At 33.8% G+C, this 25,001-nt stretch overlaps 3 protein-coding genes across 3 annotated transcripts; 1 reads left to right on the top strand and 2 right to left on the bottom strand.

Moving 5' to 3' along the window:
• Positions 1-5,180: 5,180 nt before the first annotated feature.
• LOC107420354 (uncharacterized) lies at positions 5,181-10,918 on the top strand. The gene is made up of 9 exons (XM_016029288.4): positions 5,181-6,261; positions 6,583-6,651; positions 6,749-6,817; positions 6,918-7,004; positions 7,125-7,192; positions 7,396-7,492; positions 8,355-8,633; positions 8,756-9,073; positions 9,971-10,918. Exons 1-9 carry the CDS (start codon positions 5,542-5,544, stop codon positions 10,709-10,711), a joined length of 2,448 nt encoding a protein of 815 aa, XP_015884774.3. The 5' UTR covers positions 5,181-5,541; the 3' UTR covers positions 10,712-10,918.
• A 138-nt stretch (positions 10,919-11,056) lies between these two features.
• On the bottom strand, positions 11,057-15,059 carry LOC107420346 (protein NRT1/ PTR FAMILY 4.6). The gene is made up of 5 exons (XM_048475550.2): positions 14,948-15,059; positions 14,551-14,768; positions 13,250-13,696; positions 13,042-13,166; positions 11,057-12,942 (listed from the first exon to the last, which is right to left on the bottom strand). Exons 1-5 carry the CDS (start codon positions 15,033-15,035, stop codon positions 12,132-12,134), a joined length of 1,689 nt encoding a protein of 562 aa, XP_048331507.2. The 5' UTR covers positions 15,036-15,059; the 3' UTR covers positions 11,057-12,131.
• Positions 15,060-19,228: 4,169 nt separating this feature from the next.
• On the bottom strand, positions 19,229-23,103 carry LOC107420348 (protein NRT1/ PTR FAMILY 4.5). Its single transcript, XM_048476173.2, has 6 exons — positions 22,966-23,103; positions 22,798-22,879; positions 22,490-22,707; positions 20,527-20,973; positions 20,285-20,409; positions 19,229-20,183 (listed from the first exon to the last, which is right to left on the bottom strand). Exons 1-6 carry the CDS (start codon positions 22,966-22,968, stop codon positions 19,337-19,339), a joined length of 1,722 nt encoding a protein of 573 aa, XP_048332130.2. The 5' UTR covers positions 22,969-23,103; the 3' UTR covers positions 19,229-19,336.
• Positions 23,104-25,001: the final 1,898 nt, after the last annotated feature.

Raw genomic sequence — 25,001 nt, 5'->3', positions numbered from 1 at the left:
AGCTTTGGAAGCCATGCATTTCTTTGTAGAAACGCTAATCTCAAAATCAGAAGTGAAGTTGACGGCTTGATTTTGATTGATGTGCCAGTAGGATGGATGGACAGTGCAGCGTAGAGAAAAGAGTGATCGTATGAAGGAATATAATTAGATTATAATGTGGGGTCCGACTAATAGAGGGTGACGTGTCGTGGGTCGAAGAGTTCATCAATCTCATCCGAATGATCATTTCATTAGGTGGGGTCACCCCCGGTCTCTGCTCTCACTGAAGCGCTCTGATGCCCGGAATTTCAGGTTTTGCGAGGTTTTGGAAGAGACTAGTACATGCACGCGATGAATGGCGCGTAATTATGTGAAAATCTTCTTTGTCCAACATTGGGCCACAGATAGATGTTTGGGGTTCCACGCCTTTACCCTGCAGAACCGTTGACTGGTGTGATATTGTTTATACATTCATTGACTTCTTAAATACGTTACGTTTTTTTTTTTTTTTTTTTTTTACTAATTTTCAGTTTTTATTAAATATCTCAATTTTTTTTTTATGGATATAAATACAAAAATAATCAAATGGCTTGTCAAAACAAAATGTTTTATCATATAATACAATGGTGATCAAATATGTTTGTTTTATATATATCAAATAATGTAAGCATGCATTATTTGTGTTTATCATGATTTGACTTTTTTATGATTAAAAATTTATGATAATTACAGTAACAGTGCAACTATTTTTTGGCAGATATTGAACAGCATTGTTCTTCATTGTTGTGATTCTTCTCATATAAGACATTGATGAAAGGAAAACATTTTTGAAATCCCAAGGAGGTGGTTAATGGTGAGTGAGTTTAAGATTGATGGGAACTAAGCACACAACTTGGAGTGGTCCTAAAAGATCATATTAGGGTAACACTAACACTAACACGACGCCAAAAGCATATGGTATAAATGCGCGTGGGTTTGGAGGGCCATCGATTTGTGCATGGCGGTAACTTTGAAAAAAGTGGAAAACATAAAAGAGAAAAATGTCAGATTTGCCCGACACCACCACGTGCATGCGTCTTGCGTGTGCTACCAGCCCAGCCGGTGGCTCTCTTTCTCTTTCTCTCTCTCTCTCTCTCTCGGCCTTTTGGCTCTGTGCCCACATTGGCACTTTGCATGCGTTGCTGTGAGTATGATGTGGAGGTTAAAAGTTAAAAACGAAGCCTCATTCTTTACTTTTTAACTTACTGTCTCTGGCTTTTTCTTTTTCTTTTTTTTTAATTGCTGATTTTTTTTTTTTTTTGGGAACCGCATGCGTATTAACCCCTTATCATTCTTATTTATTTCCATTTTCCAATTGCAATTATATTTTTGCTTGTGCAATCATGTTTATTTGCAATCAAGCAATCAGAAGCCAAAATAGTGGACATATATATATATATTCCCATACTGCCGAAAGCGAAATCGGCGCTCACTACTCAACCTCTTTTTTTTTTTTTTTTCTGTTTTCTTTTCTAGCGGGTCCTGATTAAGACGTTGCTTTTCAGGTAAAAATATATGGATGAACTTCGGTATTTATTTATTTATTTTTTAATTTTAATTGTTAAAAATCAGCACTTTAACATACAATATGAGTTGTATCATAAAAACATAGAGCTATACGTTCATGGTGTGAAAAGAAGACATTCTCGTTTGGGTGGTGATGGGCCAAGATGAATGAGTGTTGGGATGCAGATTTTGCAAGACATTCTCGTTTGGGTGGTGATGGGCCAAGATGAATGAGTGTTGGGATGCAGATTTTGCAAGCCAACTCAATTGTTCGTCGAATTTGGGCTCAAGGAACCTGCCGGCCCATTTCAAATTTATTTGGCCCATTCTTTGATATTGTGGTTATTTTTTTATTTGGTTTGGCACATCTAGTAAGGCTCGGCGACAGTTTTTTAACGTAATTTACGTGGTGTTTCTGGCAGGTTCAATGTATAAAATATTCAGGTCTCAAACAGAAAGAGAAATTTTTTCCAGTTGAAGGTGTCGTTTGTTATAATGCCGTTGACTGGACTGGCGGCACTATTTTATGGACAATTATAGTACCGGAGTCATCCAATATTTAATTCATTATTTATTATTAACTAATTCACCGCAAAAAAACAAAAAATTTTTTTTTTATATATATATATAATTTTTTTCTTTTTTTTTGCTTGAAATATATATATATATATATATTTGTTATTAACCCTACCCTTTCATATTGATGAATATATAATATTTTTCCTAAAGCAAAACGTTAGTTTGATTTTTCAACTATCAACGCATGCATGCATCTCAGTTATGTCCAATGTCTCATTGCAGGTGGCAGCTCATGAATGGCAAAGAATGAAAAGTATGTCTTCTTAGTTTTAAATTTTTAATTCTTACTTTATTATTTGCTAAAAACCGTATTTATATTACATAAAAAAAATTATTCTTAATTTAGAAACTTTATTTTTTTTTTAAATTATAAATATGTCCCCTTATGCATTCACTCAAATTTCATTTTACCCTCGAAATTTTTATGTAACACATAATAATTTAAAGTGGTATAGATAATATACTATCACCGTTCCCCCAAAAAAAAAAAAAAAAATGTAATATCACTGTTGTATGCAAATTTTCTCTAAATTTAAGGTAGTTAGATGTGCAATAGTTATCACATTAGGATATTGAATTTGTAAAGTCAATATATTTGCAACTTCAATATAATTGATTTGTATTATAAATTTTGATGTGGTCATAATTATGTAAATGTGATTATAATTGTTCTCGTGGCATAATCTGATGATTTTTTAGTATAAAAATAATATTATGGCCAAAAAAAAAAAGTCTACCATAACATTAAAATGATTAAATGACATTATTTTTATTGGTTAATTTGGTTTATATTTGATTATACTTATTTATATTTATATTCATATTTATTATTAATATTATTATTTTTAATGGATATCATACCATTATTACTCAAATAAAGATTTCAAATTGGAAGGTTCAACTCTCAATATTAAATATATATATATATATATATGTATAAATATACGTATATCTAATTGTAGTTTGAAGTTCCATAACTGAAACTGTTTTATAAGATTAAAAAAAGAATACGAGGACCAAAAAAAAAAAAACAAAGGGGCTCGTGCAGTCAAGCATCGCCATGGAAGCAAGAACAAGAACTGTTCAAATACTTAGCTTTATTAATAAATTGCATCATGTGATGAGAAAATGATAATTAGGATCCAAAACATTGCGTCTTGAAAATAATAATCATAGGATTATTTATTAATAAATGGCATTATGTGATGAGAAAATGATAATTAAGATCCAAAACATTGCGTTTTGAAAATAATAATCATAGGATTATAATATTAGTAGTTTGACATTTATTGCTTCTTGTTGATCCCGACAGGTCATGGGTGATGTATGCGCTTCCGTCATCCCATGCGTCTGTACCACTCACTTCCACTTGTGAACCACCTCCTCCCCTTTTACTAATTGCATTTGCTTCTACTTTTCTACACGTGTGTATGTTTTTGGGCCAAAAACCAATTACCAAAAATATATATATTTTTTTTTGTACGTTTTCGTCGTTGTATCCTCGAGGTTTCTTTATTTGAGCAGAGAGTCCAAAGTAAATGTCAATTACTATTGCAGCACGGAAAATTTCATAAGATGTCTTATAACAAATTAACAATATGTCTGATTTTGATGCAAATCCCACTTTCCTATTATATATTGAAACAACAATTTATATAAAAATAACAATGTATATATTGATAATACATGAAATTTAGCATACCAAAATTAAAATCAATATTCAAATTAAGATTGTAAACTGTAGCATTAATTGTGATAAAAACAAAGCTGAAAATGATTAAATAAAATAATTTTTTATTATTTTTAATATATATATATATATATAGATTTTTTTTTTTGGCGAATATATATATATATATAGATTATTACTACAAGAATATCTCGGCTCGTGAATGTTATTTACAAAATAAATCCAGTAATATCTCCATTAATTTTTTTTTCTTTTTGTAACTGAACTATCTTTCTTTTATTTAGAGAATTTGCAAGGAAAGTTCCATTTAAGAGGGTAGTTATTTAATTTCATAAAACTACAGGGGATAAAATACCAAAGCAAAAATATTTGATTTTGTTTTCCAGGTCTATCCTCTGCATTTGGGCTTGATTCATATGCAAGTTTGAATTTCAGGGCTATTATCGTAGTTGGATAATTTAAAAACATTTTTTATTTTTCATTTTTTATTATTTTGGCTAGGAATTTCTCATTTTAAAAATAGGGGCAGGAAACTAGCAGGAAGGCAACATCAAGATTAAAAAAAAAAAGAAAAAAAAAATAAAAAAGGAAAAGAAAAACGACTTTTCTCCAGTCAAACAAAATTATCGAGAGAGGACTGGAAGCAACAAATAGCCATAATCTTGGAATTAATTACAGTCACGACCAGAGGCGGCCCTTTGTGCTCGTAAATTAGAATTATTCAATGACAAAGGCCAAAAAAAAAAAAAAAAAAAACAAGAATGGATGTGCAGGACTTTCAAAAGTCATGCATATGTTAGAGAATAATATAAAATAAATGAAAACATATTTCAAGAAAAGCCAATTCAGTTGTATCGTTGAGGTCGAAATACACATTTATGATGTTAATGCTAGTATTATTGCTCCAGTAATTAAGAACAAAAATTTTTATACCAAAATTTAAAGACCTTGTTTATAATCTTTACTAAAGATTAGTATTCAAATGTAAATATTGTTTGTGCAAATTAAAATTACATATTTAAAAGATAGATAATATGATAAATCTTCTCAGGATTTTAAGAAATACACATGATAAAATACTGGGTTTTTTTAAAAATATACCTCATTGTAATTTAATTTAAATATATATATTCAAGTCTACATTGTGATTTGATGATATATAATCCCAAGAGCTTATGAATTAAAAAAAAAAAAAAAAACAATTGAGGCATAAACCGTAAATTTGAGAAAAAGAAAAAAGATTCAAAAAAAAAAAAAAATCCAATGCGCCACAACGACTTCAAAAAAAAAAAAAAAAAACCATCATCGTAATCCGCAAAAACGACAGGCAGTATCGTAAATAAGTAAGGAAAAGGGTGTTAATTGTAAAACCGAAAAGAGTGGCCGTCCTATTAAAAACCCAAAACCTCTTCGTTTCTTCGCTGTTCGTCTTGACTTGTCGCGTCGTAAGCAGTCCTGAATCCTCCGTTCTCTGCAAGCGAGAGCTCGGTAGCTCCGAGCTCTTCCATTTTTTTTTGGCCGAACACCTCCTATTCTACAAAACCCCCCCACCTTCCGATTCCCAATTTTCAGTCCTCTGCCCACTCTCATTGTAGCCCTAACTTCCAATTCAACCTTTTCTTTTCCGATCCAAAGTTTTCCTCTGCAGAAATGTCGTTTCTCGGATTCTAGGGCGTCCTGGATCAACACTGCTAGTTACCGAAGCCACCCTGTACCTTCTCTTCACACAGCTTCTCAAAATCGTAATCATGGCTATCCGTGTTACCTTCACCTTCTCCGGCTATGTCGCTCAGAATCTAGCCTCGTCGGCCGGCAGTCGCTTCGGCAATTGCCGTGCCGTTCACGAGTGCTGGATTCGGTCTCGTATCTTTGGTCCCACCCAGAAGCCCGAACTCGATCGTTCTGGCTCCTTTCGCAATTATCAAACTGAATTTGTTCGTCCCCAAACCAATTTCTGGGCTAAGAGTTCGTCTTCCATGTACAGCACTCTCGCCGGAGAAATTCTGGGTGAGAATTCTAAGAGCCCCCTTTTATTGGGCTTAATCTCGTTGATGAAATCAACGGCATGTGTATCGGAGTCGTCTTCGTCGTCTATATCTACGGGGATGTTTGGGATTTCTCCGTTAAAAGCCGCTTCGATCATACCCTTTTTACAGGGCTCGAAGTGGCTTCCCTGTAACGAGTCTGTTCCTGTTTCAGCGGTAAATGAAGTGGATAAAGGTGGAACTGTATACTGCGAGGCCTCTGAGAACTCGCACTCGCAGCAGTTAACAACAACAACGGGGCTGGAGAAGAGCAGCAGTTGGTTGTCGCGCTTGTTGAACTCATGTTCAGAAGATGCGAAGGCTGTTTTCACGGCCGTCACTGTTAGTATTCTGTTCCGCTCATTCTTGGCGGAGCCCAGATCAATTCCTTCTTCTTCTATGGCCCCAACTCTGGAAGTTGGTGACCGTATTCTAGCGGAAAAGGTAGGCTAATTTTCATTTTTTAAAGCTGAATTGTTTTATATGCAATTGTTGGTTTTAAAATTCAATATGAAGTAATTGGATTTATATTTTTTGGATAAAATGTTGCGGTTTATGATGGTCACTGCTATTAAGAATTAGGCATTGGCAACGTGGTCAAGCGGGATTTAGAATAATTTCAGTGCTAATACTGATTAGATTAGTATTATATGCGGTATTCATTGATTAATTTAGAGAGTGAAATAGATGGTAACTATTTTTCTTTGTAGAAATGATTTCTTATACTTGGCTAATTTGTTTGTTGATGTGTGTTTGATAAATCAGGTGTCATATGTCTTCAGAAATCCTGAAGTTTCAGATATAGTAATTTTCAAGGCACCTCCAATCTTACAGGTAAGCTCTATGTCCGATTGCATGTTGTTAGAATTTTCCATTTGACTGATATCTGGTGCTGAATTTTCTTTCTCCCTATTCCTTATGCATTCTGTAGGAAGTTGGATTTGGTTCAGGAGATGTATTCATCAAAAGAATCGTGGCAAAGGCTGGAGACTATGTTGAGGTAAGAATATATCATATCCGTTAAATGGTTCCTATCTACCTCTTGCCTCTTGTTTCCTTGGTACTTTTATTCTGAATTTCGTGTGATTTCAATGTGATAGGTTCGTGATGGGAAATTACTGGTGAATGGGGTTGTTCAATATGAAGATTTCATTTTGGAACCGCTTGCTTATGAAATGGATCCAGTGGTAATGCTTTCTTATTCGTTTCCATCCCATTTGTTTATTTCTTCGTATCAGTTAAGACTTTAATGCATTCTTCATGTTTGTTAACAAAGTCTTATACTCGGTTTTTCGGTTGGTTTGCAGCTTGTGCCAGAAGGCTATGTCTTTGTGATGGGAGACAATCGCAATAACAGCTTTGACTCCCATAATTGGTATATGCTAGATTCTTGATGCTTTTGATGAAAGGTTATTTTCATGCACATGAAATTAGCTTGGAGAAAATTACTTTACTCCTTCAAAATATAAAAATTAATGGGAGATAACAATCATTTCAATCGAATTTGGTTCAGCATAATTGTATTAACTGTTAGATTGTGTTTCTGACATGTTGATGTCGTAAACTGGTTTTTTTCAGGGGACCTCTTCCAGTCAAAAACATTGTTGGCAGATCAGTTTTTCGGTATTGGCCTCCTTCCAAAGTCTCTGATTCAGCAAACAATGCTATACCAATTTCTTGACACACTGCACTCTGGCTGCAGGGGGTTGGAAGATCTCAGATGACGCATGTCAATCTGAGTAGTTAACTTTTTATTCTAAACTTTTTTTCCCACTCTTTTGGCTCATGATGAGCAATTTGTGAATTTGTATATTTTTTCAATTCCTTTTTTTGTCTTTCCATTGCCTGCGTTCATAATTTAGACAGTAACTTTCCAAATGGATAACTTGTCCGTTGCCTTGTAATTCTGTGGATGGCCCAAACTGAGGCCAATTGAACTTCAATTAACAAAAGAGTGGAAGAAAAAAAAGACCCACCATTTTTGTTTCTGTATCATTCTTCTGTCATATGAACTAACTGTTTTTTGTATTTTTAGTCCATTTCTTTGATTGTTTTTTCATCTGTTTATTGGACTTTGAAGGAAAAATGTTAAATGAGTAAAATGGTTATTCCTCTAAATATGGATCACTCTTCCTAATGTTTGGCACACTGAATCACTGGGTCAATTTAATTTTATATAGTCTGAAACTGTAATATTTGACAATTGAAAAGAAGAAAAATATTCACGTCCAAGGAAAAAAAAAAAAAAGAAAAAAAGAAAAAAAAGAAAAGAAAAATACTATTTTGGTTAAAGAAAAAAACGAATATATTATTAAGCAAAAGAATCAGCGACTTATTTACTCAAAGGATAAATACTAATCCACTTTACCATTAAAAAAAAGAAAAAAAAAAAAGAAAAGAAAAAAAATCAGAAATTATTTGTTGCATTCTATTTATTCCTTGTAAAGAAAAAAAACAAAAGAAAAGCAGAATTTTACAAGCATTAGAGGGTCCTTATAAAATCAGCGCACCATACTGGCAGGCCAACAATACACTAGGAAACAAGGCGAATAGTTAGTTGGAACCGTTTGATGAAGAATTTTGAATCAGCCACCATTAACCGATTGCCGTTTTACCTAAAACGTGCTGAACCCAAAAGCCAAGCAAAAACGTCAAAAAGGAAAAGGAAAGTCGTCGGAGTGAGTCCGTTGACGATGATGATAAGTTGCCGTATCCCTATGTCCCTCCTTCTTCTCCTCCTCGTTTATCAATCATTTATTGTCGTATCTACTTCTTCGTCCTCTCCCTTAAACCCCTCCACCTCAAATCTGTTACAGGTAGATATCTTCCTCCGATTCCATTCCATTTTTTTTTTCCACTTTGGATCTCTAATTTCTTAAAACTCTTTTTCTAATCCGCTTTTATTTTTATTTATTTTTAACTTGGTTGTGGAATTAAGGATGTGGTAAAGAAAATCTCGGCCAAGCAGAAATGGGTGTTGGAGGACACTAGGGTTTCCAAATTGGACCTTCGGAGGCTTAGATTTGGAACTTCCCAGCGATATGAGTTCCGAATCGGACTCGGGAAGACGAGCTTGCTGGCTAAATTCTCAGACGAAGTGGGTTCCTGGAAAAAATTCAGGAAACCCAAACACTATGATTTTGGGTCTTTGGTAAACGAAGTTAGTTCCATGGCTGTACTTGATACCTTCAAAGTGGAGGGTCCTCTCGACTTACGGGTCGATTCTTCCGACGCCTTCCCTTCGCTTTTAATGCCGGTATGCTTTTATTCTTTATTATCCCACTTCTCTCTCTCTCTCTCTCTCTCTCTGTTTTTCTAGAATTGGTGCTGATTTAAAATTGTGCAGTCCTGCACATCCCTGTGATTCTCTTTACCATGCCATTCTTACCATAATTAGACATTTTCATGTGCTGTGCTTGTGTATCGTTTTGTTATTCCAAAAAGGGAAAAAAAAAATGAAAGATAAGTAAATATATCTTTCAACATTTTTGTATATCTTTCAAAAGATAAGTAAATATATCTTTCAACATTTTTGTCTTGTGTCTAGACTAGTGGATGACATGAATGTGATACTGATACACAAAGAAATAATCTCAATATACGCCCCTAGTTATCTCCTCTGAGAGGTGTAGCAATCAATGAAATGCAAAATTTTCTAACACGGTCAGCAAAATACACAATAAAACCGATGGTCTCATGCTTTTTGACTAGTCTGTATTCTGAGTTTTAAAGGCACACCGTATACAGGAGTTGACAAACTACTTAAACAGTATCTTAGCAAGCATTGAAGGATATTTTCAGATATTTTCTTTTTGTTATACCCTTTGATATTTGTTAGTTTGTTGCTCGACTTTTAATGCTTGTTGGATTCGCTTCCATAATGATTTAGCTACAAAAGCATGCTTTTAGGGAGGGCAAAGGAGACTTAATTGGATGCTTGGATTGGATAATAAGTTATCACATGATAGAGCTTCTATGTAGTCTGTCCTAGATATTTTAATAGCTAGGGTTTTCATTTGCTTTAGTTTATAGGTGCTAGGTGGGTTTTGTTGATTTTCTCCATTTCTACTTTGGTCATATAAGTGCATATCTATGTTGTTTTTGTTTTCAATGTCACTTCTGACATGCTAGATCTTCTGACTTTACTTTCCAGATGAACATCACGCTTAATGGATTGAATCGGATTCTTGTTGGTGAAGGCATCACAGTTGAAGTAAGAAGAGCTCGAGAAGTGTCTGCTTTTCATGCATCTGATATTGGTTTACCAGTTAATGGAAGTTTTATTATCGACAAGGAGAATAGTGACTTTTGGCCCTTTTCGCATTCTTTCTGTATACCTTTGGTGCCTGTTCATGTTTTAGGGTCTACAACATTAGTTACGACATTAGTTGCATACAGGACTGGAAATCCTGATGCCTATATTGAAACTAATTATCAGTCAAGGGATACAATTGAGTTGTTGGCAGAGAAGTGCTATGGTAATCATAAATACAGGAAGCAGGCTCGCCCTATTGATTCCCTAAGTTCAAGAATGTCAATGCTAGAAAAACTTTTGAGAAGTTTAGGTAAACACGATGTAGGTTTTTATCGAGGAACAATAAAAACTTCAGCTGTTATCCGCTTTCGGTTAGAACTGGAAAGAAATTCTGGGAGTAATGTCACTCGGCAGGCTAAGGCAGGGTGGAGAACAAGGCCAACTACTGAATGGGTTTGGTTTGAAGTATTGGCAAGAGTTGAGGAAGAGAATTTGAAGCTCGTTATGGTTAAGAAGCTAGAACCTTTCATTGTAGCAGAGACAGCTGCATGGAGTAGTTTAATGTCAAATATCTCCTTTACGAAGTTCCCTTCTATACTCGTTCCCCCCGAGGCTTTGACATTGGATGTCAAATGGTAGGTTGAACTCCTTGTGAGTTGTATCATAGTTTCTTCGGGAATGTTCTACATATAAGCGTCATTTCTCATTTGATGATAGCTATAACAGTGCAAGTCAATTGTAAAAGAAACATATAATTTGTCTTGTAAATACATTATTTTTTCAACAAAGAAAAGAAAAAGGAAAAAAATGTGAACAAAAAAGAGTAACAACAGCATACCTTTAGAATGTTTTTGAGTTTATGCTTGATTTTAATTTGTGATTTCGCTGCAATTATATGTTTATATGTTGAATGTGACTCTTCAGTTCAAGTTGACAAGCTTGATAGTGTTTTGGTTTGATGTGCAATGGTGTTGAGTCTTTGTCGTGAGGAAAAATGGAGTTTTGGAGAAGCATTGCGAAAATTGGGTGCCAAAATGACATTTTTGCCCTTCTTTAGTGATCATTTCTTTCTGGGACTGGAGCGATGGGTTATATTATGAGTGAGAAACCCTGTAACAAAAAAGATTAACAACAGCTTACCTTTAGAATGTTTTGAGTTTATGCTTGATTTTAATTTGTGATTTCGCTGCAATTATATGTTTATATGTTGAATATGACTCTAACTTGAAGTTAACAAGCTTGATGGTGTTTTGTTTTGATGTGCAATGGTGTTGAGTCTTTGTCGTGAGGAAAAATGGAGTTTTGGAGAAGCATTGCGAAAATTGGGTGCTAAAATGACATTTTAGCCCTTCTTTAGTGATCATTTCTTTCTGGGACTGGAACTATGGGTTATATTATGAGTGAGAAACCCTGTTTTAGAGAGAGTGTGTTCTCTTGGAGGCCATTGTTGGAGTCTGCAAGCTTGTAATTTTTCAAAATTAATGAAAGATACTCTTCCTTGCTTGCCCCATGGATGTAGATCAGCTTGATCAACCATGTTATATTTGATGTGCTTGTTTCTTGCTCTCTTTTCTTATTTTATTTGCTTCTCTCTCCCTCAAGATAGTTGAATTTGTTGTGGCTAGGTTTATCCGTTGCTTGCATATTTTTCCTTTATTGGCTATTTTTTCTTGGTGGGATTTATTATTTCAACTACACATAATCCATTTGATTCCTCAACGGTATATAATTGCTGGAAAATTTTATAAGCTACACAGCTGCTTTGCTAGTACTTACGAAACTGTTGAGAGTATATAAGTTGAAAAAATCCTTTCTTGGTGGCTCTTAGGGTAATTTTGAGCTGCACTCCATAGACAATTCGGTTATCAACACTTAATCAGGTCCCATGATTCTGATATATGCTAATTTTATTTATATGAGTTGCAGTACAATGCTACCATACAACGAAACCACAACCCCTTGGGTAGCAATATATAAAACTACAAAAGCCTCAGGAAAATCCCTACCTTAAATGATACATTCCCAGGCACCTTCGTTAAACTGTTACTATTACAACCTTTTACTTGGAATCACCTTCCTTTACTTCCACCTTTTTGTATTTATACCAAGAAGCACACATCAAATAGACCCCAAAATTCACCACACTGAGCGCTGACAATAGCCAATAGAAGTAGTTGAGCTTATCCCTGTTGAGATTATTACTAGCTAACCATCCACCACTTACTTTGTTTACCACCTCCACCACCACTGAGCTCAAGAAGTAGCCAAATGCTAATGAACTCCAGGAGATGGCTGTGCTTAGTGACCTCATACCAGCTGAGCTCTCTTCATAGAAAAACTCTAGAATTCCAACAAAAGTAAACATATCTGCGAACCCAAATATTCCATACTGGATTGCCAGCGAGAACACGGTCATTGGCAAAGGCTTACTACCGTCAACCAGACCATGTTGAAAGGCCACAGACTTGCGCCGGGTCTCGACCACTCCGGCAACTGCCATGGAAATGATAGAGAGCACCAAGCCAATTCCAATCCGCTGGAGGTGGCGAATGCCGGTGGGGATCCCTGTGATTCTTCTAGCGAACGGAACAAAATACCTGTCATATAAGGGGACAGTAAAGAACATGATCAGCAGAGGGAATACGGGGATGGAGGGGCCAGGGATTTTGAAACCCAAGAGATTGGTGTCCAGGGTTGTGCTTTGTTGGATGGTAAAAGTCTGAAGCTGCGCCAGACACGTGTTCATGAAGATAGTACTTAGTAAGATTGGGAGCATGCGAATTAGAATCTTTGTTTCTTCAACTTGTGTAACTGTGCACAAGTTCCATTGTCCTGGATTACTGCTAACCACTGCTGCCTTGTCCAAGAATCTAACAAGAAAAAAGAAAACCAAATATCCTAATCAACTAATGCATCTTTTCTTTGTAGTTTAAGAAAGCGTTTCGAATTAGAGCAATACTAAACTATACCGGAACTGATCTGTCCTCTGAAGAATCTCATGGTCTTGCCCTTTTTCTTTGTCATGAACCTCGTGTAGTTCTGCTTCATTCTCTGGGATTGGAAGCTTACGGTTTCGGAACGAAGCCACAAAAACCTGAACCAAACAATGCAAAATAACGTAAAACCAAATACGAATTCGTATTTTACCAATTTGGAAAAATGTTAGTAGTAATTTACCTGTAGAATACGGAGGAGGGGGCTTCCCTTGGGAACGTTATTACGATACAAAGAGTAACCCATGCATAAAAGGAGGACAGCAAGGAATACAGCGACGGTCGAAATGCCTAATCCCCAGTCCCAGCCGCGGTTGGTACTTATCCATACAAAGAAAGTGACTCCGAGAATAGCTCCAGAGGTGAAGCTAAACAAGAACCAGTTGAAGAAGCTTGCTAGGAGAGACGCCTCCTTGGGGTCCGTGGCGTCGAACTGATCAGCTCCTAAAGCTGGCAAAGCTGCTTTGACTCCGCTGGTACCTAATGCAATCAGGTATAGTCCACTTTGAAGGAAAGCAACTTGGCTGGCTGTTGGGTCCTGGCACTGGTCCTTGTGGTCTGGTCCAATGTCTTTGCAAGGAAAGGGTCTTAGTTGGGGCTGGTGTGCTTGTATTGTTAGTAAGGCATATCCCTGCACATGTGTACAGTTCCATAAAACCAACTTAAGAGTTGGCAATTTTGTGCAAAGATAAAGTTAATTTAGTGTGTTTATGCCAGCATTTTGATACTCATTTCTTCTATATTTACTTTGACTGGATTTATGCACTGAAGCGGTGAGCTTCCCTCTAATTCCTTTCATGGGATATGTTTTCTAGTTATTCTTGTCTTCTAATCAATATTTAAATGTTAATATCACGTTTAGTTGGAAGCTTGTCTTTATACTCTCAAATCGATCATGCCACGATTTTATGCGACTAGTTGTTGAAAATTTTGAAATTTGGTCCTATGTCCCTGCGCTTGTGCCATTGTTTAATCAGAAAACTATATATTATAAACGATTATCTAGTTCATGAGCTGATTCACCCACCAAAAAAAAAAAAAAATGTTTAATGAACTGAGCCTGACAAATTATTAAACCTAAAAATCGTGCGTACAGGTAAATGTGCATGATTGTTATCTCATAATGTTGAATGTTGAACTTCAAGGGGAAAAAAAAAAAAGAAAAAAAAAAAGAATGTTGAATGTTGAACCAACACTGACTATTATTATGGTCAATGATTTTATTAATGCCAAATCATTTAAATTGTCTTTAAAAATGCCTTGTCCCAAATTTTGGGTGCTCATTCATTTCCCTACTTGCCACTTTATATTTCATATAGAATGCCAAATAAACAGGGACAAAAGATTGAAGAAGTTTCAAACATGTTGGGTTGAAATACACTGACCATTATTATACCAAAATAACTAGTATTATACATTAGTCTCTGTAACAAAAAATTAAAACATGGACATAATAATAGAAGAAGATGATGATGAATTACGTACCACCAACTCAATGCAAGCGAAGAGGACGCAGGTTTTAAATCTGGACAAGTAGGTATCAGAGAGGAAGCCACCGAGGAGGGTTAATAAAAATGCAGTTCCCATGTAGTTTGTGAGGGTGTTGGCTGACTTTGTCAAGCTGAAATTCATGTAGTCGTAGAAGTATGTTACAAAGCTATTGGCGTTGGCTACAAACGCCATGTTCTCCAGACCCTCCATCACTGCAACGATCAATTCAATTTACACACTCAACATTATTATCATGTACATTATCTTGCTAATTTCCTAAGATTAGGAAAAAATAAATAAATCAATTTTGCGGAAAATATATATATATATATATATATATATATATGTATATATATATATATATATATGTTGCGTTTGATTTTCTTATTACCATGTGCGAAAATTGCAGCTCTATTTCCTCCTCTCCTTGCATCTTTCCTTTTATAAAAAATATCCTTGCAAATGCCCTGCTGAAGCATATGTGGATTAATTAGCCAAGAGAAACAATGAATACCTGGATTTTCAAAGAAGAAGACACATAAATTTAATTCCAAGCAAGAGGACCTTCTGGCTTACCATTGTGTCGAAATCTCTCTATCTCTCTCTTCTTTTTTATTTTTTATTTTTTGGTGAATTTGGTGCAAAGCTCTTTTTGTGAAGCACAAAGCGAAGGGAATTAATGTATTTTTTTTTTTTTTTTTTTTTTTGTAAGTAGCTTAATTCTATTCTACTGGCGGTTATATATATATAAAGACGAACACAGAGAGGGACCAACTGATGTTGGCATTGTTCCTATACGTTCGTATATACATCCAATGATAACAAAAAGATTTCATGTGGCATCTTTGTTTTGTTTTTTAAAGAAAACTTGTTGTGTCCAATTCCTTCATTTTGTTTTTTTTATGGGTTTTCTCTTGGCTTCTAAGTGGTAGGCTCTTGATTATTCGTAAACAAATTACCAGTAAGCATCCAATGTGAAATGCTAAAAAATCAATGAGATTGGTTGTTGTGCCATTATTAAGTATCCCATAATGGCATATAGGAATGAATTATACAAATAGTAAAAATATAAATAAAATTGTTTTTATTTTGTTTATAATTTTTAATTATCTTCTTTTTCATTACTCCTCTGTTTCTTTGTTGTCTTAATTAATATATGCAGGAACCACAATGCTCATATGGCAAGGACAATTCTGCTTCTTTGAAATTGGTAATCACAATTTGGCATAATCTGACATGTCAATAAATTGGAATATAATTGTATTAACATTTAATTAGTGTTAATTTTCTTATACAATTTAGAATTAAAATAAAATAACAAAATATAACTATTCAAAATATTACCCGAAGAAAGAGTGGCTTTTTTATCGGACTGCTAGTGCACGGACATAATAATGAAATAATTAAAGGCAAAAATAGTGAATAAGAATAAACATCTATATTCCAATTCAAAGGCAAAGGGTAGTCTACTATTGAACGTTAAAAGGATTTCTTTAAATTTTGTAAAACATGTATACAAAACATGTCAACAAGTGTTTTTTACACACACACACACACACACACACACACACACACATATATATATGTATATAAAGTTTATATCTATGCTTTTTATTACATGACAAAACGTTTGTAAAATTTACAAAGTACCAAAGAAAGAATTCAGAGACAAAGGCAAAGGCAAAAAAAATATTCCGATTTGTTTATTTATCTTTTTTCTATTACTATTTTGTCTTATTATATTCTTAATATTAGTATAACATGATATTACTAAAGAGAATTTTTTTTTATTTTTTTATTTTTTTGTCGGGATGGTTAAAGAGATATTACGTTCTTAATATTGTTAATTGTATCTAGTTGTATATTTTGGATCTTATTCCTAAATCAATCAATTATCAATTTTATTTTGAAGAATAAATCTAAAATGATCATTTGTTTTTTTTTTTTTTAAACCAAAATTTTGATACCTAATGATTTAGCATATTTTTAATGATTTTGCTTCCTATAAATGTAAGGCAATATCAATTTTACAATCTAAACTACCATCTAATTGATTATCAATTTTTTAATAAAAAAACATAGTATCTGTACCATTGCCATCCTTTGAATAGTTATATTTGATTATTTTATTTTAAATTCTATAACACTATTTAATGCCTACATTCAACCAAAAAAAATCTACTTAATGCCTAATACAACAATACAATGAACCATTGGATTCTATTTATTAACACGTCACATTATAATTAACCCAAACTGATCTCTAGAAACGGAAAGGATACAGGCAGTTAAAACTTAAAACAAATAAATAAAACAAATAGCCCTTTGGAGCACAAAATCTGGAAAGTTTGGTGGCATAGTTCTAGTTCTAGTAAAAGCGTAATATTGGCTAGGTTACCAAATTTAATTTTTAATATAATTTATTTGTTGACAAAATAATATAATCTAATTTTGTTATCATTAATAATATAATCTAATTACTTGGACACTAAATCTAATTAAAATAATATCATATCATTTACTATTCAAAATGTGGTAACAAAATTTAGTGACTATTAACATTATTTTTCTGGGCTTGTGTAGCATTGCCACCACTATCAATCTTCAGATCTTCATTTTACTTACTTCCTTCATCCCTGAGTTGTTTTCATTTGCAAAATGGACCATTAAACACAATTAAAGTTGTTTAAAAAAAGAAAAAGAAAAAGAAAACATAATTAAAGTTTGTAAGCTATACCATATTATTGAAATCTTAGGTTTCGACTTTATTATTTTATTACTATTATGAAATGAATATCATAGTGTTATTTGAGAGACCATGATGCATGACTACGATTTTGATTATAGTTTTATGTCAAATTATGAATTAAAATGTGTATCAATTTTTTAAGGTATAGATTATAATATAAGGTGTATAAGGTGCCGTCAGTTAAGTATATAAGGTGTCTAAAGGTATGTCATAATAAAGTTTTTATATTTATATAAAGTGTTTTTTGTTAAGTTTTTAGTTTCTTTTTTTTTTTTTTTGGTTCCTTTAATTAATTGTGTGTAGTTTATATTTTCAAGTATTAGTAAATAATAGACAAAATTTAATAGGTATCTAATTTAACTATAAATTTAGAGAAGAAAAAAAAAAAAAACAAAAAACAAATATTGAACACAATTAAAAAAAAAAAATTCTTCTTAAAATTTATAATCAGTTATGATGTTTAACAAACTATCATTACCATTAACTAATATTTCGAATAAATAAATTACACATAATTAAATAAAAAATAAAAAGACAGAACTAAAAATTAAAAGTGTTACCAAATGACATTTATTAGTATGTTGATGCTGGTGACTGTTATTTTTATATATTTTAAACCTAATATTTTATTATTAGTTAAAATGTTAATATTCCTAAAAAAAATGTCAATATAAATTGGAAAAGGACAAGCAAATTTAAAAAGAAAAATGATTTTGGATGATTAATAGTTGAATACTGCTATTATTTCATTTTAAAGTACGGGTCTAAGAGTGCAAGTGTCCATTCATCTCTGGCCATAGGCCCACAAAGCATTGCATTTGGTATTTCTAAAAAAAGAACCAAAAAAAAAAAAAAAAAAAAAAGCACTGCATATAGTAAAGTAGACAATCTCATGCTGAAGTGCAAAATCTGTACAACATGAAATGGCCATTCCCATTTAACTGTGGGCTTCTTACTGAAAAAAAAAAAATAATAAATAAATAAATAAATACAGCCGAGGAATTTGAAAAAGCTTATTTAAATAATCAAAACTCTTCCATGAAAACAGCAGAGAATTGATGCCCAAGCCGATGCGATACGTTGAGGAGAAGGTTTGAAGATTTTTCATGGAACGTTAGTTGGACAGCTGGGGAAGCAAATAAGGCAGATGAAATCATCACAAAACTTGGGCCAAAGTTCTGGATGTGGACTTATGGGGTGAGACCGGGTATATACCCCTTAAGCCCAGGTATTTGGGTATGGAGAAAGGTGCCGAACGAAATGAGTCATAATACCAGACCATGCCTACTGTAAGTCTGAAGGTTCATTGAAGGATAAAGCAATGGATGGGTGAATCACGGTGGTGGCATCTTTGGGATGTGGCTGAAAACCCCATTAAAATAACTTAAGCCTCAAGTTTTGATATAGTCTATAACAGTATAAGTCAATTGTAAAAGAACTTATATCTTGTCTTCTAAATACATTATTATTATCGTTTTTTTTAAGGAAAAAGGAAAAATGAGACCAAAAAAAAAAAAAACAGAAAAACAACAGCATCCCTTCTAGAATGTTTCAACTTGAGTCTATGCTGATGCTAATTTGTCTTTCCACTGCATTAGTTCTTCATATTTGTGTGTGTGTGTATATATATATATATATATATAATTGCCCAGAAAATTTTATAAGCTATACAGCTACATTGCAAGCACTTGCAAAATTGTTGACAATACACAAGTTGAATGAATCTCCTCTAGGCAGTTTTTGGTGTAATATTGGGCTCCACACTATTGTACAGTCTGGTTATTTAACACAAAATCAGTTCTCATGATTATAATACATACTGATTTTATTCATACGAGTTCAGAGTATAATGATACCATACAACGATACAACACGTTTTTTTTTTTTTTTTTTTTTTTTTTTTTTTTGGGGGGGGGGGGGGGGGGGGTAATGGTACTACTAACAACACCTTGAGTAGTAGTGATACATAAAACTACATAACCTGAGGAAAATCCCTACCTTCATATATGGTACATTCCTAGGCCCCCCTAATTAAACTTTTACCATTTCAATCTTTTCCTTGAAATCACCTTCCTTTACTTGAATTACTTCCTCTACCTTTTTGTACTTGTACCAAGAAGCACACATCAAATAGATCCCAAAATTCACCACACTGAGCACTGCCAATAGCCAATAGAAGTAGTTGAGCTTATCCCTGTTGAGATTATTACTGGCTAACCACCCACCACTTACTTTGTTCACCACCTCCACCACCACTGAGCTCAAGAAGTAGCCAAATGCTAATGAACTCCATGAGATGGCTGTACTAAGAGACTTCATACCAGCTGAGCTCTCTTCATAGAAAAACTCTAGCAACCCAACCACAGTAAACATATCTGCTGCTCCAAATATTCCATATTGGATTCCCAGCCAGAACACACTCATTGGCAAAGCCTCTGCACTGTCAACCATACCATGTTGAATTGCCACAGACTTGCGCCGGGTCTCCACCACTCCAGCAATTGCCATCGAAATAGCCGAGAGCACCAATCCGATTCCAATCCGCTGGAGGTGGCGAATACCGGTCGGAATCCCCGTTATTCTCCGAGCAAATGGTACGAAAATCCGGTCATATATGGGGATAAGAACAAACATAATTGCCAGAGGGATTACCGGGATGGAGGGGCCAGGGATTTTGAAGCCCAGGAGACGGGTGTCCATGGTTGTGCTTTGTTGGATGGTGAAAGTCTGAAGCTGAGCCAGGCATGTGTTCATGAAGACGGTGCTAAGTATGATTGGGAGCATGCGAATTAGAATCTTTGTCTCTTCAACTTGTGTAACCGTGCACAAGCTCCATGGTCCTGGATTACTGCTAACCACTGCTGCCCTGTCCAAGAATCTTAAAAAAAGAAAAGAAAAAAAGATAAAATTAACCAATATGCCAAACAAATTATTGTAGATAGTTTGAAAAAAGAAGCAGAGCAATAGTCTATACCATACCTGAACTGCTCTGTTCTCTGAAGAATCTCATTTTGTAGCCCTGCTTCTTTGTCATCAACTTCATGTAGTTCTGCTGCATTCTGTGGGATTGGAAGCTTACGGTTTCGGATTGAAGCCACTAAAACCTGAACCAAACAATGCAAATAAACATAAAACCCAAACATGAATTTTGTATTTTACCTTTTTTTTTTTTTTTTTTTTAATGAAAAAAGTTGTAGTTTTGATGAGTTAATAATAATTACCTGTAGAAGACGGAGGAGGGGACTTCCATTGGGAACGTTATTCCGATACAGAGAGTTACCCATGCATAAAAAAACTACAGCAGCTATGACAGAGACGGTGCAAACCCCTAATGACCAGTCCCAACCCTGGTTTGTACTTATCCACACTACGAAAGTTACACCAAAAATAGCACCAATGGTGAGGCTAAAGAAGAACCAATTGAAGAAGCTTGATAACTGAGATGCCTCTTTGGGGTCCTTGGTGTCGAATTGATCAGCTCCTAAAGCTGGCAAAGCCGCTTTGACTCCGCTGGTACCTAATGCAACAAGGTAAAGTCCGCTAAAAAGGAAAGCAACTTGGCTGGTTGTTGGGTCCTGGCACTGGTCCTTGTGGTCTGGTGCAATGTCTTTGCAGGGAAAAGGTCTTAATTGGGGCAGGTGTGCTTGTATCGTTAATAGGCCATATCCCTGCAAATTTTTCCAATTCATATTAATCAACATAAACTTGACACAATGTTGTGCAAACATCAAATTTATTAATCTTTCTTATTTATTCTAATTTCTTGAACTTGACAGGGATTTTGGGACTCAGCCGTGAGCTTCCCTCTAATCCCTTCCATGGGATATATATATATATATATATATATATATCTATATTTTCTTTTTTTACCTACTCGTCGTCAAATTGGAAACATGCATCAAGTACAAAAAAACCTCAACAGAGGATGACAAAGCAGAACCCCTTCCCAGTATTAAAAAGCAGCAAAGTTTGACAAAAAACATTAGGAAGCAAGCTCAATATTTTGGTTATTTATTTATAAGGAAAAAAGAAAAATAAAAATCCCCATTGGTTTTTACGGAAAAAATTAAAAGCTAAAGCAATAAGAAATCATCCACAAATCAATATTTAAATATTAATATCACGTTTAGTTGGAAGCTTGTCTTTATTCTCTCCAATCGATCACGCGAACAATTTTATTCAGCTTGTTGTTAAAAGTTTTGAAAATTTACCGCACATGGCTATGGCCATACCCCTGTTATTTATTTATTTTTTTTCATTGTTTAATTGGTAGATATTATAACTGTTGCATCATATTATTTATATCCTTTTCAATTATCATATAAAACTTAAATTCACACACACACACACATATATATATATATATATATATATATATATATATATATATATATATATATATATACAGTCCGTCTATGGTGCGGACGGTCTTTATGCAGATCACAGTATTGGTGATGATTTTTTAAAAAATCATCGTTAATACTATGAAAAACCGTTATTAATACTGCGGTCCTCATGCGGACCGTCCTTATCATAGAATTTCCATATATATATATATATATATATAACTATGTAAAATAAGACGATATTCTATAAAATATATAAATTTTACGTAAACATTATTATATATGGTAGATGATAACAGATGATTTATTACATCATATTATCTTTATAAGAGCTGTATATAAAAGTTTTTCAAGACAGACAAATTAATTATTAAAATTAAACTGAAAAATATTCATGAAGCCTCCTACATGTTTGGTGGCATACAGAAAATGGTGCATGATTGTTATTTCATAATGTTGAATGTTGAACCAACACTGATTATTATGGAGACATATGATAATCCCCTACTCAATCGTAAGGTCAATAATTTATGCCAATATGTTAAAATTTTCCCAAATTTCGGTTGAGACTCTATATTCTATACAGAATGGCACAGAAACAGAGGACAAATAATTGAAGGGGATTCAAACATGTTGGTTAAACTTTAACATAGTTATCATTATTCAACGATCATAATAAAGCCAGAATAACTAGTATTAGCCTGAGCCTTTAAAACATTAAAAAACAATTATATATAAAATAATAATAAAAAACATGGATTAATGTCTAGCGTCATGAGATGGTGTATGATCAGGGAAAGACAATAATGGTAGAGAAGATGATGAATGAAGAACGTACCACCAATTCAATACAAGCAAAGAGGACACAGGTCTTAAATCTGGACAAGTAGGTATCAGAGATGAACCCACCCAGGAGGGTTAATATAAATGCCGTTCCCATGAAGTTTGTGAGGGTGGTGGCTGACCTGGTTAAGCTGAAGTTCATGTAGTCATAGAAGTATGTTACAAGGCTAATGGCGTTCGCTATGAACGCCATGTTCTCCAGACCCTCCATCGCTGTTTGGATCAGTATTTCAATTTACATTCAACATAATTATCATGTTATATGGAAAATGTATGCATATGTTGTGTTTGATTTATTATTACCATATATGAAAAGTGCAGCTCTATTTCCACCCAGCCTTGCTTCATTCTTTGGCTGGGTTATAGAAATATCCCTGCAAATGCCCTGCTAAAGCATGTGTGATTAGCCAAGAGGATCAATGAATACTTGGATTTTTAACAAGAAGAAGAAGAAGAAGATAAAGGGCTTACCATTTTGTTGAAAGCTCTTTGGGTGAAGCACAAGGCAAATAGAATGTATTTAGCTTAATTCCCAGCTACTGGGGGTCGACAAAGTTAAATTATGTAGCTTGGCCTTAGGCTATAAATATATAGGCAGAGAGAGATAAGACCAATTGATGTTGGCATCGGTCCTACGTATATACATCCAATGATAATAAAACGGAAAAGTGTGGCATCTTTGCTATTATTTTTTGTTGGTGTCCAGTTCATTTTGTTTTTTTTATGGGTTTTCTCTCAGCTTCTAAGTATTTTAATTATTTATAAATAAATACATATTCTGACCTTACCAGTTCCACAAACTCTCATATGCTAGCCCGAGGCATCCAATTAGTCGGATATGTCAAATGCCACATTTCAAATCAATACGATTGGTTGCTCTGTGCCATTTGACTTAATTAGCACCACTCGATGGCGTATAGGAATTAATTATAAACAAAATAGATAAACAAACAAATAAATTATTCTTTTTCAAACTTCTTATGTTTCTTATAATCTCCTTTGCATGTTCTGTTTATTTGAAGATAGAAATGGCGACTCAAAAGGGTTTTCATCAATTTGCGGGTCATATTTTCTTTGTTTTGATTAATATTTGCAGGAACCACAACGCTCATATGACCGGCAGTTCAAACAAATCAATGATAGATAGTCAGCTCTAGCTAAACCCAAATCCCCATTGGTTGGATCCCAAAATCTGCAAAGTTTGGATGCATAACTCTAGTTTTGGCAAAAGAGAGCTGCTAGCAAGGGGTACCAAATTTGTTTACTAATGGTTGAAAAGTTAATATAACTTAACTACATGGAAATTGAAGCCGATAATATACTGACTTAAATACATATTTAAGATTCAGTAAACAAATTTGGTCACTCTAATCTTATTGTCTTGACTTATTAGCACTGTCACCACTCTCATTCTGTGAATCTCCTTTTTAAATTACTTCTTAATTTGTTTTCATTGCAAAATAGATTATTAAACATAACTAAAATTCAACTTGTAAGCTATACCATATTATTGAAATTGTAGGCTTCGTCGTTTATTATTGTTCTTATATTATTATATGATGAATATCATAGTGTTATTTGGAGACCATGATGCATGACGACTTTGATTAGGGGTTTAACCACCAATATTCATTGATCAGAGTCCGTATGATTCTCTAAGGCATGCTTAACACAAAACCTACCCTACGTTGACAAATTGTAACACGCATCACGACTCAAAAGCATAATACATATATAAATATATTAAAACAATTTTGGCTTATGTGATTCAATTTTATTCAAGCTAGGAATAGAAAAAGGCAACTCTCTGCATGTGACAATCATAATGAACCAGAATTCAATGGGGTATTATTTGATAATTGTCTGAATTTGTTACACTCAAAATTTAGGAAATCTCTAAAATTCTAAAGTATATGTATATATGTAAAATTTTGCCCAAAAATAAGTCTATTATGCATCATGAAGAATGCAGTACCAATTTATTATCAATAATAAGCTGAATTGATGCAGGTACAAAACTTATATGCATTATAACATATATATATATATATATATATATATATAAAGGTTATAGCGCGCCGGGGTAGACTTCAAGAGCTCTTGCTCTCCGTGTCCTCCTCCCGGGTAGACTTCAAGAGCTCTTGCTCTCCGTGTCCTCCTATATCTTTTTTTTCTGATTCTAGAAATCATAAAAACATACCAACTTCTTACTTTTTATCTTACTTTTTATGGTACGGTCTGTCCACATATGGATTAGCTCAAAACTGATTTGTTTTGAAAAAAAATACACAACAAAATAAATATTTTTTTTAAAAAATATTAATTTTGGTACGAATCCACATGCTCACAGACTACGTTATAACCTCCTTTTATATATATATATATATATATATAAATAAGGGATGAGTGAGTCCGGATAAGTTAAATGCTGTGCATAAACAAAAGTTTGGAGCAGTAGAATAAGGAGTTTTTTTTTTTTTTTTTTTTTTTTTTTGGCAATAGTGAAT

The sequence above is a fragment of the Ziziphus jujuba genome, chromosome 5 (assembly GCF_031755915.1).
Source record: "Ziziphus jujuba cultivar Dongzao chromosome 5, ASM3175591v1".
NCBI classification, from domain to species: domain Eukaryota; kingdom Viridiplantae; phylum Streptophyta; class Magnoliopsida; order Rosales; family Rhamnaceae; genus Ziziphus; species Ziziphus jujuba.
The sequence above is the reverse complement of the archived record's forward strand: the minus strand, read 5'-3'. Positions and strand labels throughout refer to the sequence as shown.

What these genes read in the sequence shown, in the direction of transcription:
- LOC107420354 (XM_016029288.4), top strand. Translation starts at nt 5,542, where the DNA reads ATGGCTATCCGTGTTACCTTCACCTTCTCCGGCTATGTCGCTCAGAAT. An exon ending in AGGCTGGAGACTATGTTGAG is followed by an intron (nt 6,818 to 6,917) that starts GTAAGAATATAT and finishes TCAATGTGATAG; the next exon opens with GTTCGTGATGGGAAATTACT. An exon ending in AGCTTTGACTCCCATAATTG is followed by an intron (nt 7,193 to 7,395) that starts GTATATGCTAGA and finishes GGTTTTTTTCAG; the next exon opens with GGGACCTCTTCCAGTCAAAA.
- LOC107420348 (XM_048476173.2), bottom strand. An exon ending in CCCTCCTCCGTCTTCTACAG is followed by an intron (nt 20,410 to 20,526) that starts GTAATTATTATT and finishes TGTTTGGTTCAG; the next exon opens with GTTTTAGTGGCTTCAATCCG. An exon ending in CAGAGAACAGAGCAGTTCAG is followed by an intron (nt 20,184 to 20,284) that starts GTATGGTATAGA and finishes TCTTTTTTTAAG; the next exon opens with ATTCTTGGACAGGGCAGCAG.
- LOC107420346 (XM_048475550.2), bottom strand. Translation starts at nt 15,035, where the DNA reads ATGCTTCAGCAGGGCATTTGCAAGGATATTTTTTATAAAAGGAAAGAT. An exon ending in TCGCTTGCATTGAGTTGGTG is followed by an intron (nt 13,697 to 14,550) that starts GTACGTAATTCA and finishes ACACATGTGCAG; the next exon opens with GGATATGCCTTACTAACAAT. An exon ending in CCCTCCTCCGTATTCTACAG is followed by an intron (nt 13,167 to 13,249) that starts GTAAATTACTAC and finishes TGTTTGGTTCAG; the next exon opens with GTTTTTGTGGCTTCGTTCCG.